The sequence below is a fragment of the Trachurus japonicus genome, chromosome 21, assembly GCF_045865225.1.
Source record: "Trachurus japonicus isolate A0001 chromosome 21, Traja_1.0".
Classification (NCBI taxonomy): Eukaryota; Metazoa; Chordata; class Actinopteri; order Carangiformes; family Carangidae; genus Trachurus; species Trachurus japonicus.
This window is the reverse complement of record NC_140927.1, coordinates 28,351,230-28,370,151: the sequence shown is the minus strand read 5'-3', so window position 1 is coordinate 28,370,151 and position 18,922 is coordinate 28,351,230. Positions and strand designations below refer to the sequence as shown.

The 18,922-nt window shown below is 43.4% G+C and overlaps 1 protein-coding gene across 2 annotated transcripts; it reads left to right on the top strand.

Annotated features, from left to right (window-relative positions):
• The first annotated feature begins 408 nt into the window (after positions 1-408).
• On the top strand, positions 409-17,188 carry ttll4 (tubulin tyrosine ligase-like family, member 4). 2 transcript variants are annotated; one of them, XM_085764753.1, is made up of 21 exons: positions 409-580; positions 2,028-3,381; positions 4,748-5,240; positions 6,194-6,368; positions 6,451-6,527; positions 6,639-6,702; positions 9,297-9,415; positions 9,793-9,903; positions 10,139-10,215; positions 10,313-10,507; positions 11,202-11,284; positions 11,387-11,515; positions 11,611-11,733; positions 11,871-11,969; positions 12,898-13,032; positions 13,648-13,788; positions 13,897-13,993; positions 14,749-14,959; positions 15,078-15,145; positions 15,276-15,346; positions 15,608-17,188. In XM_085764753.1, exons 2-21 carry the CDS (start codon positions 2,719-2,721, stop codon positions 15,804-15,806), a joined length of 3,330 nt encoding a protein of 1,109 aa, XP_085620879.1. In that variant the 5' UTR covers positions 409-580; positions 2,028-2,718; the 3' UTR covers positions 15,807-17,188. The 2 variants fall into 2 exon arrangements, with proteins under 2 accessions (XP_085620879.1, XP_085620880.1); XM_085764754.1 differs by lacking the exon at positions 409-580 and having other exon boundaries at positions 2,570-3,381; positions 6,215-6,368.
• Positions 17,189-18,922: the final 1,734 nt, after the last annotated feature.

Genomic DNA, 18,922 nt, shown 5'->3' with positions numbered 1-18,922 from the left:
TGTGTGCGTGTGTGCTCACGCTCAAGCACAACAGTCTGATGGCTTTGTGAAGAGTCCCAATTAAGTACAATGCCTTCTTATTTTATTTTATTTTTTATTTTTTTCACACATTTAAAATAGAGCTATTTTAAATGTGTGTTCATCATGTGTTCAATCAAATCTACAAGGCTTAGTACTGAATAAGTAAATAGCTCTATTTACTTATTCAGTACTAAGCCTTGTAGATTTAATTTTCTATTTTTATTGTAAGAAAAGTAATGTCTTTGAAAAAAAAAAGAAGAATGCAACAGTTTCTTGTTTGAGAATGTAGTATGTACATTTTGAACACAATAAAGTTAGAAGATAAAAAGTTGTGGTGGTGCAGTACCAGGTGTTGGCCGCTGGGGGGAGCTCTGACTCAGACTCGCCCAGCAGAGGTGGCGGAACATCGGCCCCGATAGACGATCTTCGGCGGCCGTGATGTGTCACTCGGACTTTTCAGCTCGCAGCTACTTCAACGCAAAGAAGGTGGAATAAGTAGCGTAGCTGTTCATTAAACCTACGAGACAACATGTTCGGGACATTACGGGACATAAAACTGGTATGAATATACTCTTATAAACTGATATCAAGGCTGTGTTTTTATCGTGGACACTCGACGCTGTCATGATTAAAACACCGGCGACGCTCGGTGTGGTGTGGTGTTGTGTTTGTCGTTGTTGCTAAGCTAACGCTAGGTGGACGTTACAGCGGTAAACAGAAACAAGTTAGACATGTTAGCCGCGGGTTTCTGCCAACTAATTATAACCGTAAGGATGAGTGCGGTGTTTCCAGGAATACGTTTAAGCCTTTAAGTCGGTGTTTTATAATTTTAGACACTATGAAGTTAACAGACTTGTCAGTTGCTGGTTAGCTGACTAGCTGACATTAAGCTAAAGCAGCATGTGGTGGAAACACACGTGAAACCAGCTGCGGTCTGTGCAGCTGTAAGTTACAGACAGGAGCAGGGAAAGAGGACAGACAGAAGACTAACAACTGGCAACATCTGTGAATACATCTTTGAGTATTAGCCTATTATGCTATAGCCTATTACTCAACTGGCTGTAAACGGTAAACAAGATACAATAATACTGATTAAATTCGGTAGGGGAGAGACTGTTTTGACACTTCTGTCTGTATCTTTTAAGTCACTGTGTTCAAAATATGATACAAACTAGTTACATGTGTCTGCTATTAAATGACGTAGCTGTTAACTCTGCAGCACAAACAGAAAATGCATGGTTTAGTCTAAAACAGTGACATGTTACAGTTCCCCACCCCATAGTCTGGGTTGGTTAGTCGCCCTGGGGTGAAATGTAACAGACAGGAGGATTATGACAAAAACTTGACATGAAGAGCTTTTTATTCAACACTTAAAATACTTTTTCACATAATAGACGTGTGGGTGTCTCAAGTATGTTAGCTACTATCAGCCATAGTCTGATCCTAACCTAAACCCTAACACATTTGTCATTCTCTTTCATGACATAGGCATACTGAAATTCAAAGAAAGCATAAATGAAATAGAAATTTGGGTTATAGTAACTTGTAACATTATTCACTGATGTTACAACTAACCAGACTATTGTTGTTACAACTAACCCAGACCCTTGTAGCCAAGAACTACCTTACCTTACAGCTCACAACTAAAACATTAGTACTAACAACTTGCATGAAAGATATCTACATAGACACACAATAACCATGAGTAAAAGAAAAAGAAAAATATCAGGTGATTCATAACATGTTCCTGATTGTAAAATTGGTCAGTTGTAACACTTCCAATTTCCTCAACCATCCCATGTCTCCGCTAGTTGTTGAATTAAATGCGTTTATTATGTCTTTTAAGTAGATGACTGATATTGATCTATTTTCAAAACATTCATATTATGAGAATGTGCTATTGTGTTACTTGTTTTCTGAAAAAGAGAGAGAGAGCAGGCTACTTAATGTTGTTGTTTACTAATGTGTTAATTAATAATTGTCCCTCATCCTGTCTCTCTGTGTAGTTTCAGTGGTGAAATCGGGCAGTTTATTGCCTCCCCTGGGAGTCACTGAGGATGATGAAGAGTACTCGATGAGCTCGAGGTGTTCCTTCGTGTGAGCCAAGTGTGCAGTGTTATGTAGCCCCAGACTCAGATTTCATCTCCAAGGTAGTTGAGAAGCATCAACTAATAACACACGGCGGCTTCTTGACCCAGCCCTCGGCCCCGCATCGACTCTTCAGTGTGACTGTTGGGACTAAACCGCTTTGCCTCGGATAAATAATAAAAACAAACCCCTATGTGCCTGTCGGAGCCTCAGGTGAAGGCTCACAGGAGCTGACGGCGTCCTGCTGAGCAGCCGCTGCACAGGTGGAAGGACCAAGTGTTGTACTGCTGCTGTCACTCAGCGGTGGCAGGTATGAGTGCTGTAGGTCAGGATCTGTTAAGAACTCGTAGCTCATCCACAGCGACCGGCGGAAAATTTACAACTTTACTCAGCTGGAGCTGACATTTCAAAAAGTCATTCCTTCTGTCGAGGGGAGGTGGGGGGAGCAGCAGCCAGGAGACCTTCCTTCCTTCCTTCCTCCATCTCAGGCTCGTCGACTGTTAATTCCTGTCTCACCTATCGAAGTGAACCCAAGACCTTCCCCCCCCTCCCCACTGCCCTAAACTCTCAGCCCTTTAGAAATAAAACACATCTCTGCCGGGTGGTGCCATGCCCACTAACCAGTCCTCCCCCTGGGGTGGGGGGAAGCTTCGGGCCGATAGTCCCGCCGCCACTACGACTCCTGTCAGCACACACGCCAAGACAGTCGCCGCCACTAAGGTGCCTTTTAGTCAGACGTCCTTAGAGTTATCCAGGCGAAAGGACCAAGCCAAACCTCTCTGCTCTGCCGTCGCCTCCTCTGCCGCCCCGTCGAGGCAGACAACGCTGCTTCCCTCCGGGGCTTCTCTGTGGGAGAATGGGGACGGACGCAAAACCAACAACCAGAGCCAATTCACCGCCGTGCCAGATTGGTCTCCAACCCTGCCACAACAACTTAATGGGATTCAAATCCCCAACCAGGGCCTGGCAGCAGCGGGACTGAGGCAGCAGCAGCAGCAGCAGCAGCAGCGGCCTGGCAGCAGCAGCAGCCCCTCGGAGACCGGAGCCCCTTCCTCCTCCTTCCCCAGGAAAGAATGTCAGAGCGGGTTGAATGGCGTGGTGGCGATGGGTAAAGTGCACAACTCCACCACGCCTGAAAACGTTTTCGCGATGAAAAGACGTCAGGATGCCACAGGTGACGCACCGCTGGAGTTACAGGCTCTGTTGTCACTTTGTCATGAAGACCTGTTCATCCAAGGACAGTCCGCTGTGCTGCAAACTAACACAGTGGTGGTGAGTGCTGACGTTTCAGTAGTGTCTGTATTACCTGTTTACTGTCAGATTTTTTTTCAGTTCCTATATATTGGTATAAGCACAAGCCTCTGAAATCCATGATTGGTTAGATATATAAATGATATAAAAAGCATTGAAAATTGGTTGAACTGTGAATATTTTAACTGAAAATTATATAACTGTTACGTATACAGCTGTTGATGTATTAAAACTGTGCTGTATCTGTTTTATTATTGCAATACAAGTCAATTAAAGGTCCAGTGTGTAATAATTAACAAGGTTTATTAGCAAAATTTGAATATACTACCCATGAATATATTAGTATAAGTGTAATTGCTATACAATAAAATGTGTTTGGTTTTCGTAGCCTTATAATTATACTTTTATATGTACATACAGTATAGCAAGGGTCTTGCTTTAGAGAGTGTCGCCATCTTGTGCCGCCATGTTTGTACAAGTTTTTTTGTCCTCGGAGGCCACCGTCACTGGTAGGGGTGAGTGCGAGTGAGTTAGCGCTGCAAACTAGAATCTGAACACTAGATATCACAGTTTTCCCCCCATTTTACACACTGGACCTTTAAAGGGATAGTAGCATTTTTTAAAAGTGGGGTTGTATGATCTACAAATAGCCCCTAAGTACTTTAATTGCAGTAGAAGACTCTCTGCACTCCTCACGTTAGCAACGCCAGCCCATAGCCCTGCCCAGAGATTTACAACATACAGTGTTGTGAACAGACCCAAAGAACGACCTATTTTCATGGCCTAAAAGAGGTTTTACCTGAAAAAAAAAAACACAGTTCCATTGTTCACTATAATATAATTTTTTCCAGCCCTTCAAAGTGCAGGAAAAACGCAGTTTTTATTTGGACCTAACCAACTGCTGATCGGCGGGCGCTAACCCTGGGGGGATATGTGAGTTGGTTAGGTCCAAATAAAAACTGCGTTTTTCCTGCACTTTGAAGGGCTGGAAAAAATTATATTATAGCGAACAATGGAACTGTGTATTTTTTTTTCACGTAAAACCTCTTTTAGGCCACAAAAATAGGCCGTTTCTTTGGGTCTGTTCACAACAATGTATGTTGTAAATATCTGGGCAGGGCTATGGGCTGGCGTTGCTAACGGGTGGAGTGCAGAGAGTCTTCTACTGCAATTAAAGTACTTAGGGGCTATTTGTAGATCATACAACCCCACTTTAAAAAATGCTACTATCCCTTTAATGCCTGTATTGTGATTTATAAGTGTGAGACAATGAAGATAAATCCCTGATAATATTGTATATTGCAGGGGACAACATTGTTTGCCTTAGGTAAGCTTGTTGAGTCCCACTTGTCTTCACATCTGACCTCTTCCTGTTTTGTCTTCCCAGCTCGAGGCTGCAGACTGTTGCTCTGTGCCGTCAGTGCCTCCTCTGTGCCTTACGCCTGGCGAACATCGGGGGGCAACATTGGGACAGGACGCCCCCGGCGGCGACAGCACAACACCAGAAATAAGAAGCACAGCAAGAGAAGTGTCAACAAAGAGGTGCCAGTCGGCTAAAGCGGCCACAAAATGCTGCCAGACACAAAACAGTTGCACAATAATAAGTGATTTAAACAATCAGTTGCAAGTCACGGGGGGTCCTCCAGCAGTTTTGGCTGCGACTACAAGCAGCAAAGCCCCAACAATGGCATCACAAGATGTGAGCAAGCAGGCCACAGAAAGTCAGTATCCAGCAGAAAGCACCCTGTCTTCATGTAGAAGAACCAGTCCACCTGAGGTCAGTCTGTGTCCAAGTGGCCCCGTGCCAACTGTGCTCAGTGCCAGTGTCAGTGCCAGTCAACAGCAGCAGCAGCAGCCGGCGCCGGCGGATATCATCCCAGGTAATCGCAATTATGGCTTTACTTAAAATTGATCTGCAGACGAGAGGAAGAGTTAGATTGTCTTGATCACTGAATTTGCAGCTGAACTTGCAGAAACTCAGACATTTAATGAAAATATGGTTGTGCAGTATTCATGAGCAGGTAACAACAGGGATGTCAAGTTACACAATGTTTGTTCAACACAATGTTATGCTAATGAAGGCTGTCGTGTGTCTCTGAGGCTGTCTTTACTACTTTACATGGTTGAAGTGGCCCAACTCCGATTTTTTTCCTCTCGAGTGGGCACATACCGGATCTGTAACATGACAAAAAAACGCATGATATCGGATATTATCAGATCGGATTCAGGCCCCGTTATATGTGGAAATAAACCATCGGTACTCAACCGCGTCTACGCATGCGTGTCGTTTCGTGCAAGCAAAGCAGGTGTAAATGCAGATATCAGATATGGGCAACTTCAATAGAACATGTGAACATATGGACGAAAAAATCGGATATAGGCAACAACATCAAATCGGTATTGGACACATCAAGGCCTGTAGTGTAAAGACAACCTAAGATCTCACCGTGGCTTAGAAAGAACGGTGCTTTGTTGATCATGAATATTTTAGCGTGAGCCACTACAAACACAATCCAGCAACAGTTTCGCTTGGTTTGTTAGAGAAGCACAGAACTAAAACATGAGGGCAACATGTGAGCTTGAGAGACGGCTGCAAATTATCCTGGATAGGTGTGTAATTCCATCTCTGCAGCACATCTATGGGCTGCTGCTGCTTCTGAGCCTCCCATCAGCCGACATAAAAAATGTATCGTAATGTGTGGTGACAATGGGGAAAAGAAGAGTTTGTGCTTGATGTTTCTTTTGCTTGAAAATCAGAATAAAGTGCAGACAGGAAGCTAGAAATGGTTTTTAAAGCGTACGGATGTGTGTGACTGCTCCTCCTCTGTTGTAGATGTGAGCTCCCCTCCTGCAGGAACCTCGGTGGGTTCGGTGACCACTCAGATCTCCTCCATCCACCTAACCAAGCAGGGGCAGCCCGCCTCCACGTCGTCTTCATCTTCATCCAACTCTTCACGCTCGTCTTTGACGACAGAGGAGCGTCTGGTCGGAGAGACTCAGGCGTCAGGGTGAGGAACGGTCGATCGCTTCTGAAGTTCTGCTCATCGGCAATTGTCAAAGTGTTAACACTGTTTTTGTTATCATGTCCAGCTCCGAGTGTGTGATGCAGGTGGATGGAGGTGAGGAGGAGCTGCCTGATGAGCTGGAAAATGCCTGTAGTGATGATGGTAAGATGTTAAGACAAACACACAAACACTCAGAGTTCTTCAAGCTCCTGTAAACACCTCTTAATCAGCTCTGTTCATTTTCATATTCATTTTTTTTATATCTCTTTTCAGATGATTCAGACTGTTCATCCATCAACGGCGCCTCGTCCACAGCATCCATCACTCTCCTCTCTGGGTGAGACACGGCACAGCCACACACAGTCCGGTCTTTTATTTCTGTTACAAGAGCATAAACACAGACTGAGGCAAAAATGGATCAGGGAGTATTGGGCTCCATGTGAGAGCCTGTATGAATGACATAATAAAGACGGAAGAAGCCTCCGTTTCTCCACCGCTGCCATCTTGGCCAGTGTCTGACTCCGCCCCCTAAGTCCCGGCCTAATACAAAAACATGCAGAGAGACGGAGAGAGGGCGTGTGGAGCTGATGGCAGGCTGAATCTGGCGATCTTGACATGTTCAGATCGCCCTAATTGCCCGCTGGGAGATCGCCGTCACCTTGCACCAATCAGCTGAGCCAAAGCACAATGGATGTGGCGCTACACAGCTGTAGCTTGTGTGTATTGTCCCTTTTCCACCACACAGCTGTACACTCGGCTGTACGCTTGTCTTGCTCTCTTTTTCGACCCTCTCGTCAGCTCCAAACTCATTCGTTTGCACCACAATTGGTCTGGTTTTCCACACAGCAGTCATTTAGCTCGGGTGACAGAATAACAACAGTCTCAGTACAGATCGGTGGACGCTGCTGCCGGTTTGTGTTTTTAAAATTAGCAGGTTTGATTTGTTTATTTTAGTGTTGTCTTTTTGTGCTCCCCCTCTCCCTTTCGCCCCCGAGGAGGTCTCTCACCTCCTACCAGGCCATTGCCTAAATAAGAATCTTTTCTTAGCAATTTTGCCTGGTTAAATAAAGGTTAATGAATGAATGAATTCTGTGTTTTATAACATCGGCAAAAAAACCACCATCGTCGATCGTCCCTCTCAATCGCCGATAAACAATCGGATTGCTGATCGACACAAGTCTATGGCAACCTGTCACTCAGAGCTGCAGCTTAAAGCCATAATCAAATCTACACACACAAGTTATATACTGTAAAAATGTGTTGTGAAGAAGGAATTAGAGACCAAATTGCTATAAAAACGTTTATTATTTGTGCCGTAAGGTTTGATATTTAAATATGGGAGTCGATGGGAACTGACTCACTGTTGGAGTCGACCTGGAACAAGTGCAGTTTCTCTCATCATCTCAACATTGGCGTCATCTTTCAGCTGCTTTTTATGCACAATCATTCCTTCTTGTCTTCTTCGTCTCCTTCGTCAAGCAGATACAAATCCAACAGTCATCCTTCTTTCCAGCTCACCTGTCGTTTCCCTTTTGGTTTTATTCAACAAAAGAAAACAGACGGATGTAACGTCCTCTAACACCAGTAAGAGTTCATCCCAGTTATGAGCCCGTAAATACACTTTTAGTCTCTTTTTCTCGGCTTGGACAACTTGACCCAGTAGCTGAAAAGGCCCACCGTCCTTGAACTGCATGACACCGCCGTCCGGTTTCCTGATCGGTAGAGTAAAAAATATACATCCATCAAATCCTGTGGACTCTCTCTCTCTCTTTCTGCCTTTCATTCTCTCTCCCTGCTTTGTTGAAAAGGGGCTGAAAGCAGCAGAGCGTGGTGGAAAGGTCCGCTGCATTGTGTGTCACATTGTTCTCCACTGTGATGGCCTCAACAGTAGAACTCCCCACCAAAGACTCGGAGCTGGTTCTCCTCTGAAACAGCCTGGATAAGGGACCGGCCATTGTCGCGTTTTATGGTTTTTTGTTTTGTTTATGTGTTCATTTACATACATACCTCCGCCCCCCCCTGAAACCTGGAGCTGGCGTATGTATAGTATAGTGGTGGTATAGCCGTAATGTCACTGTGTAGCCGTCGGTGGTGGGAGGATTTCATTCGAGGGAAAACATCTGGAAGAGGAGTATATCGTCCTCCGTTCGTCCATCCTCTCGGCGTCTCTCCATCCGTTCTATATGACTGTCATGTGAGTGTTTTCATTTGGATTTTTCGATTTGAGCTTTGCCATTTTTTACTTTTTTCTACTTTTTTTTGCCTCTGCCGGATCACCAATGTTTGATCTTTGTCTTTCCTGACACGTTGATGTTTTGATCATTATTTATCTGGGCTCTCGGTGTTTCTTACTCGCTCCCCGTGCGACGTCTCCAACCACAGATTCACACAGGGCATCGCGTTACCACACGACACGACTTGTGTTACAAACCCCAGCGACCGGATGTCAGCTCCCGTTATTTAGAAGTCAGGCAACGTAACTCAAGACGCATTACTTTTTAATCTTGTTGTGAGACTTCAATTTGCTTGTTTAATCGTAACAAGCTGAGCTGAGCTGCGGCGCTGAGGAGGAGAGGAACCGGGAAGTCCTCGCCACAAAACCTCAAGGATCAGCGTGGCCTGAATTTACAACAATGTCCGCAACGTATAGAAGGAAAATCCATGTGGTTGCAGCAGCTGTCCATACAGTGGATCCTTTTGTGTATTGTGTTGGCAGTTCCATCAGCTTCTTGATGCTCCCTCTCTCTCAGCCAGCTTTTTATTTTGTGACGTGAACAGAATTTCACATTGATAATATCAGATTTTGGATTAAAAGAAAGTCTAGATCACCGCTCCACATCCGATCACCTGTGACGAACCATCGTCTGCCTTTTGAAATGAAATATGAGGATCTACATTTATGTTACTCACCCGTCTGTTTCTGTCCGTCAGTGTGGAGGAGCCCATGTCTTTGGGGGCAGAAGATGATCGTGAAGAGCGGCCGGCGCTGGTTCCTAGTCTGTTCCCCTTCATCTCTCCGACGCTCTACTTCAGCACGGCCAACGAGAAAGGTCTGGACGCACGTCTGTCACATCAAACACTGTAGTCACCTCCAGGTCTTTATGAAACTGTAAAACTAAGCGAAACGGTGTCGACTCAAAGATGCTGCTGAGTTATTTGTGCACATTTATAGGTCAATGCTGATTTTTCTTTGTTCTTCATAGTTTATGTGATTATCATGTTTTATCAATGTCAGATTCAAAATGTGATGATTTTAAATATGAGCTGAATAGATTGACCCGAGCTTTACCGTTTTATCTTTCCATGGAAGTTATAAAGGGCATTGAACTGACTGAGTATTTGCATTGAGGCTCCATGCTATGATTCTGATCTGTATAAGAATATAACAATAAAATACACACGCTGTTTTGTGTTGTGTGCTGCACAGTGGAGCTGCTGCCTGTGGAACAAAGACGACTGTTAAAATGGAAGATGAGCCCCGTCACCCCGAACGTGGTCAAACACACCGTCGGCAGGTCGCACTTCAAGGCCACCAAGAGTAAGTCATTATACTGAGAGTGTGTGTCTTTCCTTGCACCCCATGTTTTAAACTTTGTTGTGATTCATAATAAATTGCTTAAATAAATGTATCTGTCTTCAGTGTCTGGCACAAGGTTGGCAGGATGTCACTTAATTGCATATTTAGTGTTAATACGACTACATCTTAGGTCATGTTTTGTGTACAAATGTGCTCATGCAGAATATGAAATAAGTTTGTCTCTGTCTTTGTGTAGAGAGTCACGACTGGCTGGGCTGCTGGGGACACCACATGAAGTCTCCAGGCTTCAAGTCCCTCGATGAGCACCAGAAGGTGAGAAACTGCAGATACACGATCAGCTGAAAATATGAAAAAAAAATCATATTTTACATCCTCTGAATTGACATTTAACATGTTTTCTGTTTCCCAGTTGAACCACTTCCCTGGGACATTCCAGATCGGCAGGAAGGACCGGCTGTGGAGGAACCTGTCCAAGATGCAGGCTCGCTACGGGAAACAGGAGTTCAGCTTCTTCCCCCGAACCTTCGTCCTCCCTCAGGACATCAAGCTGCTCCGCAAAGCCTGGGAAGACGGCGGCTCCAGACAGAAGTGGATCATCAAACCCGTGAGTTCTGGTTGGAAATGTTGATTTTTACTGTTAAAGGGATAGTTCAACATTTTGGCAAATTGGCCCATTGCCATAATCCCTATAGTTTTAGCAGTAGGTTTGTTACCTTTTATTGTCGGTGCAAGCTATTTTTAGAACGGCGGAGCAGAGCTGTGAGCTGCTCAGAGCTACGCTACGGAGGCTCATGGGATTTCTTGGTTTCCCTCATCAAACTCATCAAATACACAATCCAACAACTCCAAAACGCTCTGGTGGACAAGTTGTGACCTGCACATTCACCACGCTATGAGATAATAACAGAACATTACCAGACAGAGTTGTTTTAGAGGTAAATTCATGCAAAACCGCTGATGTGCGTTCCCGTCGGGGACAGTTTTTTGGCAAGCAGTCTCTGCATTTGCCTTGAAAACAACTCCGTCTCGTAACGTGTCGTTATTATCTCATTGACTATATGGATTATGGCAATGGGCGAATTTGCCAAGGTGTTGAAATATCCCTTTAACAAACACGTGATGGAAAATCAGTTCAGAAGGTGAGGTGTTGATTTTTGTTAGTTAGTTTATTCTGTCTAATACTGATGATTATAGGTTTTTTGGGTGATTATTGTTCCAGATGAGTCATCCAGGTCAGAATACTGAATAAGATGTTGAGGTTTAAGTAAATTTATGTGTGTTTTTTCCGTCTCTAACAGCCTGCGTCAGCAAGAGGAATCGGTATCCAGGTCATCCACAAATGGAGCCAGATGCCCCGTAAAAGACCGCTGCTGGTCCAGAAGTAGGTTAATCCGGACGGAGACCTTGTTCCAGCACCTGACACCTGACCGTTACCCATCAGCCACCGGGGTTAACCGTTACTCTGCTGGTTGTGTTTTTGCAGGTACCTTCACAAGCCCTACCTCATCAGCGGCAACAAGTTTGACCTGAGGATCTACGTCTACGTGACGTCCTACGACCCGCTCAGGATTTACATCTTCACTGACGGACTGGTTCGATTCGCCAGCTGCAAGTCAGTTTTCACCTATGCTGCGACAACCATGGCAACCATTGAATAGTAGAACCAGAATAAGAAGGATTGTAAAAAATGATGTTTTTTCTCCTCAGATATTCGTCTTCCATGAAGACTCTGGGTAACAAGTTCATGCACCTGACCAACTACAGCGTCAACAAGAAAAACTCTGAGTACCAGACCAACAGCGACGACAAAGCCTGCCAGGGACACAAATGGTAACAAAAGAAAATATGGTTTAATAATTATTAGACTTAATTTATTTGTCTCTTTCCAAATAGTTTGACCAAACCAGCAACTACAGTTTTGCTTATGCTCTCTAATAACTTGTGTGTGTGCGTTTGTGTGTTTCCAGGGCTCTGAAGGCTTTGTGGCAGTACCTCGGTGCCAAGGGAGTCAACACCACTCTATTATGGGAGAAGATCAAAGACATTGTGATCAAAACCATCATTGGGTATGTTTAAGTCCAACACAGTTCTATCTCACTCACTGGTGTCTAAGTATAAAACACTTAAGTCAACAAATATCTTGATATTAATTCTTAATGTGGCTCATTTTGTTGGTTCCACACGAGCAGGGCCTCCGGTCCCTGAGTAGATTCTCATATTGCAGAAGAAAATGAAACTTGTGCAGAAAGTATTTGGAACATTAGGTCGGTTCTGCATCTAGCATGAATTTGGAAATGATGAATGTACAGTGATGCATGATCAGGGTTCCCAGGCATCCTGGAAAACCTGAAAAATGGTTGACCAATTATCCACTCATGGAAAACACATGGAAATTGAGAAAAAGGCTCAAATGTCCTGGAAAAGCTTGAGTTGTCCTGAAAATTGTTTATGTGATTATCACATGGTGACATCAGCTACCAGCGGTCTGTTTGACTTTTTCTGACCCCACCAAGGATTTATTTTCCAAAGAAGTGCCTAGTGAGAAAACTAGAGGCTTTGACTTGATGAGTGTTTCCAGTATGGGACCTGTTGTCTCCTCTGCCGAGTGACAGATAGAGACACAGAGAGCTGTGTTAGGTCTGGTTTAAAAACAAAAACAACATGTTTGTCTTAATTTCTAAGCATGTAAGATATTATTTTATAGATGAGTTAGAGTCATAGGTTGCACATCTTTAAATCTGACTCCTGGGAATGAGAGAAAATAATAAATATAAAAACAAACTGGTTAAATGTACAAAATATGGTACAACTGTCGAACTACAACTTCTCCAAAGCATGAATGGGACGGGGGGGTGTATATATGGCCTAATAACATGTCTGTCAGACTGTAGCAGCCAAAAAAGTCCTGGAAAATGATTTCAAGAAAAGAGTGTGAACCCTGATGATCCACAGTGATGAACGGAGCAGTGTGTTTCTCTGTGTGTCGTCCATCAGGTCAGAACCGTACGTGAACAGTCTGCTGAAGATGCACGTCAAGACGCCGTACAGCTGCCACGAGCTCTTCGGCTTCGACATCATGCTGGACGAGAACCTCAAACCCTGGATCCTGGAGGTGAACATATCACCAAGGTAACACACTAACGCAAACACACAGCCACACACACACACTTTCAGGTTTTTTAAACAGGGTTCTTACGGATCCTTAAAAAGTCTTAAAAGGCATTGAATTCATTAATCTAAAAATAAGGCCTTAATTGGCATTAAAATGTCTTAAATCAATTTTTCAAAAGTCTTAAAAATGTTAACACATGATAAGTGGTACTTTATGGTTGTAATTAGTCTCAAATCTCAAAATAATTGGTAACATTCCGACATAGAGAAGTTAGTGGTGGTCGTCAACGCTAAATTTCTCACCGCCAACAGCTCCCGAGTTAGTGTTTTTTTTTTTTTTCGGACTTTTTATGCATTTATTTTGAAAGGACAGCTGGAAAGAGACACAATCCAATGTTCATGTAGCAGTCACTTTACCTTGGATGACATAGGAAAGTGGTTAAAATTGTCCCTAACCCTATTTGATGTGGTGTTTTTTTTCTTTTTTCTGCATTTGTGTTTATTATGAAGTCGGTCTTAAATTTCATTTCAAGTGGCTTTAAAAAAGTCTTAAAAAGTCTTAAATTTAACTTGGCTTAAGCTGTAGGAACCCTGTTTAAACTACATCCTGTAACTGTTGTGTTTCTGGTTCAGCCTCCACTCCAACACGGCGCTGGACGTTGCCATCAAAGGTCAGATGATCAGAGACCTCCTGAACTTGGCCGGCTTCCGTATTCCTCAGAGAGAAGAGGTGGCGGCTCCGTGCAGCAGCAGCAGCTCCAGCTCCAGCAGCAGGTGGGGAAGAGGAACTACACCTCTGTGTCCTGTCATTGAAATAAGATGTAAACGACCCTTTGACTATATACTGTATATGTCGTGTGTGTGTGTGTGTTTTGTTTCTAGTCTGTGTGGAGGGCACAGAGAGAGGAGCAAACCAGATCTGTCGGCTGATGAGAAAGTTAAACGGGCATTTTACCTCACGCAGCGCTTCGCAGACCAGGTACATGTGTACTTTATATATGCAGAATCAAAGAAAGTGAATTTATATTGAGATGATGCTGAATCGCAGATAAATAATGTTTAACTCTCCTGTTGTCCTTCTGGATCAAATTGAACCAATCTGTTCCCTTCCTTCCTCCATCCTTCCTTCTTTCTTTCCTTCTTTCCTTCCCTTTGTCCTTACTTCTTCTTCCTTCCTCTTTTGATCCAATTCTGTTCCCTCTCCGTCCATCTTTCTTTCCTTCCCCTTTCCCTTTCTTCTTTCCTCCCTTCCTCCCTTGAACAAATCTGTTCCCTCCCTCTTTCTTTCCTTCCCTTTTCCCTCCCTTCCTTCCTTCCTTTTTGACCCAATTAACCCAATCTGTTCCCTCCTTCCTTCTATCTTTCCTTCCTTTTACCCATTCCTTCTTTCCTCCCATCTTTCCCATTGTCCTTACTTCTTCCTTCCTTTTTGACCCAATTGACCCAATCTGTTCCCTCCCTCCTTCTATCTTTCCTTCGTTTTCCCCTTCCTTCCTTCCTTCTTTCCCTTCGTCCTTCCTTCCTTCCTTCCTTGACCCAGGAGGACGACAGGAGGGTTAAAACAAAGTGCATTTGTTTTAACTGGCAACAGAAGCAGCTTGAAGTCAAAGTTTTTTTATCAAAAAGGCCACAACAAATGTTTTTCATGTGCTATCACTGTTATGTGCTAATATTGGGTTCATTATTCACAAGAAAACCTAAATAACTCTGTCTGTTTCCTCTCGCCCCCCTCAGGACTTCCTCTCCTCAGTGTTGGACGTCTTGACTCCAGAGGATGTCCGCGTGCTGGCAGAGACCGAGGACGAGTTGACCCGCCATGGACAGTTTGAGCGGATTTTCCCATCGCCGTCATCGTCTCGCTACCTTCGCTTCTTCGAGTGTCAGAGATACCTCAACATCCTGCTGGATCAGTGGGAACAGAAACACTGGAACAACAGGACAAAGGGTATATATGTCTTTTTTAAGTCCAGCATCCTCCTCTCACTTTAGTTTAAAAGAGGGAGTAGTGAACAGCATGGGAGGAAACACTGACTCTGATTTTATAAATGGTGTTTTCTGTGCAGGTATCAGTCTGCTGACGACTCTGTGTCAGAAAGGAGTCCATCTGGGAACCAGCGACCCTGCTCATATAGTAAGGAGCTGATTAAACATTTAAATGGTCTGAATGAAAGGTGAATGTGATGCTTTTATAATCAGAAAATCAGTTTGATATAAAACGTATACACTATTTTTTTCCCGTGGTGGTGTTTTTATCTGTTTAGTGGTCCAAGTGCAGCTACGTCTCCAGGTTTGAAAGCCACAAACCAGACCTTGTGAGCCCATCTAGATCCAGGTATGCATACACACACACAAACACACACACACATCCCTAACAGATAATGAGAACAAAATATTAAACTGATTTTGGCCAATACAAGTAGAAAACTTATATTATTCTATTATCTAATATGAAGTTATTTCTAATCTTTCTGAATAAATTCTTCTTGCCGTTCTCCATAAATGTGAAAAATCTGCTTATAAATGATGGAGACTAGTGTTGGATTTTAGAGGAGGTTAGAACAAGTCAGTAAATGTCTCCTGTCTGTGACTCCAGGGTGGTGGTCAGCCATATTCACCGCCCCTCCCATCACGGTGACAACGAGGACAGCTTGGACAGGGAAGTTGCTTCGGTCTCCAGTCTGCCCGTTTCCCCTAGTCCTGGATCCAGCATTGCCAGTAGTGCCTGTGGAAGCCCCCAGCCCAGCCCCAGCCCCAGCCAGAGCCTGCTGCCCCAACAGTTCGCCTCGCTCTGACCATCTGGTTTGCAAACATGACGCTCAGCACCCAGGACAGACACCAAGCTCAGGGTCTCATGTAGCCCTGCCCTCTTCCTTAGCACCCCTCTGAGAACCTACGCTAAGCTCAAAGCCAAGTCTTAAGGCAGGAATTTGGTCTTATACAGATTTATAGTTATGAGACTGAAGCAGGTCAGTCACAACAGTAAGAAAGGAAGAGTACTTTAAACGTTGGGCTGACTTAGTGCTAAAATCTAAGCTTTTCCTTTCTAGTCTTAAGATTATTTAAGATTATTCAAAGTATCAGACCTCTTTTTTTTAAGTTTAACCCATTTAGTGTAAATCTTGGTACATGCCAACCACTTTCTAGCTCTTTGAGCTGCCGGTGGTTTCAGGTCATTTCTGTGCAGTATGTAAATCATCCTGCAGAGACTTGAGCTACACTGTAGTTCCGTGTTTAACTGTAAAGCAGCCCGCTTTACATCTGCTTTATGCGTTATATGTTAATGCAATGCAAAGGTTTCCAATCTAACATTAGCTTAACGCTAATAAAGCAATGATGCATGTTTGACAACAGTAAAGCAGACGTTATAGTCGTGACATCAGACACAGTATAAACTTTGTATTGTTAACATTATTAGCATGTGAACATGCTTGTTGAGGTCCAGTTTTAAACCTTTATTAAAACAGCATGGAAGCACTTTGAACCGTACAGCAGAAATATTAAAACTGGCTCAGTGTGTCACCTGGCACGGAGCTGCGTCGGCCAATCAAGTACGAGCCAGCTGCATCGCTGATGTACGTACATTATCAGATTTTTATGATGGTTCCAGAGTTAGCTCATAGTATTATAACCCACTGTGCAGTGACTTCAGAGAAGTCTCTGTAGTGAATATAGATGGTACTTTTCACCTGCTCACTAAGCTTCACGCTACAAGCTGCTACGTACTTGTGCCAATTTTAGTCCAACAAGAGCAAAATCTTCAGATCCCATCAGCCCGTGCGTGTCGATCCTCACTGACCTTTGGTACTAAACCTAAACTGTGAATAAGACATGCTGGGCTTCCTCACAGCTTATACCACAAAGCCATGTTGGCAGAGGTGGTAGATCTGCACACACGAGCACAAAAACTTGCAAAGCCAACATAAACCTTACAGGACGATACAGTGGCCCAAAGCTGAGGTGATGAATGACACAATACTGTGATTTCTCTGATCTCTTAAAATCTTAAAACCGCTGCTGGTTTGGTGTCGAGCAACTGATCGCACAAAAAGTGTCACAGTCTTAGCCTTATGGACCTGTGTGTGTGTTTGTGTGTGTGTATGTGTGTGTTTGTGTGAAAATATAGAAGAAAAACATGCTCAGTTAAAAAAAAAAAAGATAAAGGGAGGAATGGGGAGCTGATGAAAAGGAGCTCTGACCAGATGTTCTGTGATGTTGAGGTTCCTGCAGCTCATTTCAAATGGGACTCGTCAGGACTTAGTTTTATTTTCACTGGTTGACGGTGGTGTGTTTCACAAAACGTTATCTTGATTCATGATGTTGTTTCACGGCATGTTAGAAATACTTGAAGGTGACACTTATATTCTGCTCTGACATGCATGTTAGTTGGGGAAAAAAAGATCATATTAACATGACAGTGTGACAGTTAGCAGCAGAATTGATCCTGGTTTGATGTTTGGTGTTAGAATTGGTAGGTTTTGCTATTGCTACCAAACTAGCATTAGCATGAATAGCTGTTGACTAATTCTAGAGGGTGGGGCACAAGTTTGGCTTCAAACGTCATGCCTTTACAGGCCAACAGCTGTTTGCAGCTGGTTTGACTTGTATTTCACACTTCTTTGCAAACTGAAGCTAGCATGCTAACCAGCTAGCTTTTGAACTGTCCAACTGTCTCGTCCTTTTCTGAGAAAGTGCAGCTTCCAGGCCTGACCTGAACAAGTAGCACTTCTCTGAAAGCACATTATGACTTGTTGACTTGCTCTTTCCAAGACTGGTAACCAAGCAAACAGCTGTTTACGCTAATATTAGCTGTGTAGCAATAGCAAAACTTCCAGGAGTTCTTACTGCATCCTCAGGAAAAAAGGAAATACAATACATCCACTGTGAGGACACTCTCCCTTGTGTGAACATATGACATCCTCCAGAGTCACAACAATGCCTGCAACCATGGAGATGATTTGAAGTGTCATTATATTGAGTCATTCCTGCTGTCAGAAGTTAAAGGCGTGTGGAAGCTAACCTGTTTACAGTTAAAAGTTTTAATATGCAATTTACTAACAGACTGCTGTGCAGTGTCAGTATGTAGCGCACATTTATAACTTCAAGGAACTTTTATTAACACCTCATTATTGTATATGGGATAGAAGGGGAAAAAAGAATATAAATGTATTAAAATGCTTATTTAAAAATAATCATTGCATTTATGTGAAACAGGTAGTGATGTGGAAGCTAAAAGTGGCGTCTGAAGGTAACCTGATATGTGTGGAGCTACACAAGGCAACACCAGGGGCCCATTCACACAGAGAAGCATCAATCTGAGTTTCAAACAGAGCTGCAACTACTGATCATTCCTGAACAGTTCAATTATTACCATTATATTATAAATTAGTCATCACATTATTCATCACTTGTGAACACAACCCTGCATTTCTCTTTCTGAACTGGGCCTCACACAGTATTAGCCTTGCACCGCTAGTCCACCATTAGGAAGCCAACACCAACAGGCCATTACGGGTAGTTTTGTATATTCTTGTTTTATTCATGATTTGAGGAAATAAATATACACCCACAACTAAATCAAAACTTGTCTTATTCTGTAGTCAGTCATCAACATTAAACTTGCAAACTAACCATTTTTCTACAGCAAAGTAGTGATTTGACTACTTCCCTTGGATGAACAACAGTATCAGCTATTCTAAACAAAACCTTTCTTTGGAAGTCAAACCATCTCCAAGTTCGCCATTATTGTCGAAATTAACCTTTTAAGTGATTAGAATAACATGGTGAAGGAAGCTTTACTTTCCAAACCTTTTATCAAAATCCCGTTTGACACCTTTTAATATGAAGAAAAAAGTCATGACTCTCATTCTCTGAGTCTCTGGTCTGTGGTGTTCCCCATGGTTCTGTCCTG

What these genes read in the sequence shown, in the direction of transcription:
- ttll4 (XM_085764753.1), top strand. Translation starts at nt 2,719, where the DNA reads ATGCCCACTAACCAGTCCTCCCCCTGGGGTGGGGGGAAGCTTCGGGCC. An exon ending in CAGCACGGCCAACGAGAAAG is followed by an intron (nt 9,416 to 9,792) that starts GTCTGGACGCAC and finishes TGTGCTGCACAG; the next exon opens with TGGAGCTGCTGCCTGTGGAA. An exon ending in GTTCGATTCGCCAGCTGCAA is followed by an intron (nt 11,516 to 11,610) that starts GTCAGTTTTCAC and finishes TTTTCTCCTCAG; the next exon opens with ATATTCGTCTTCCATGAAGA.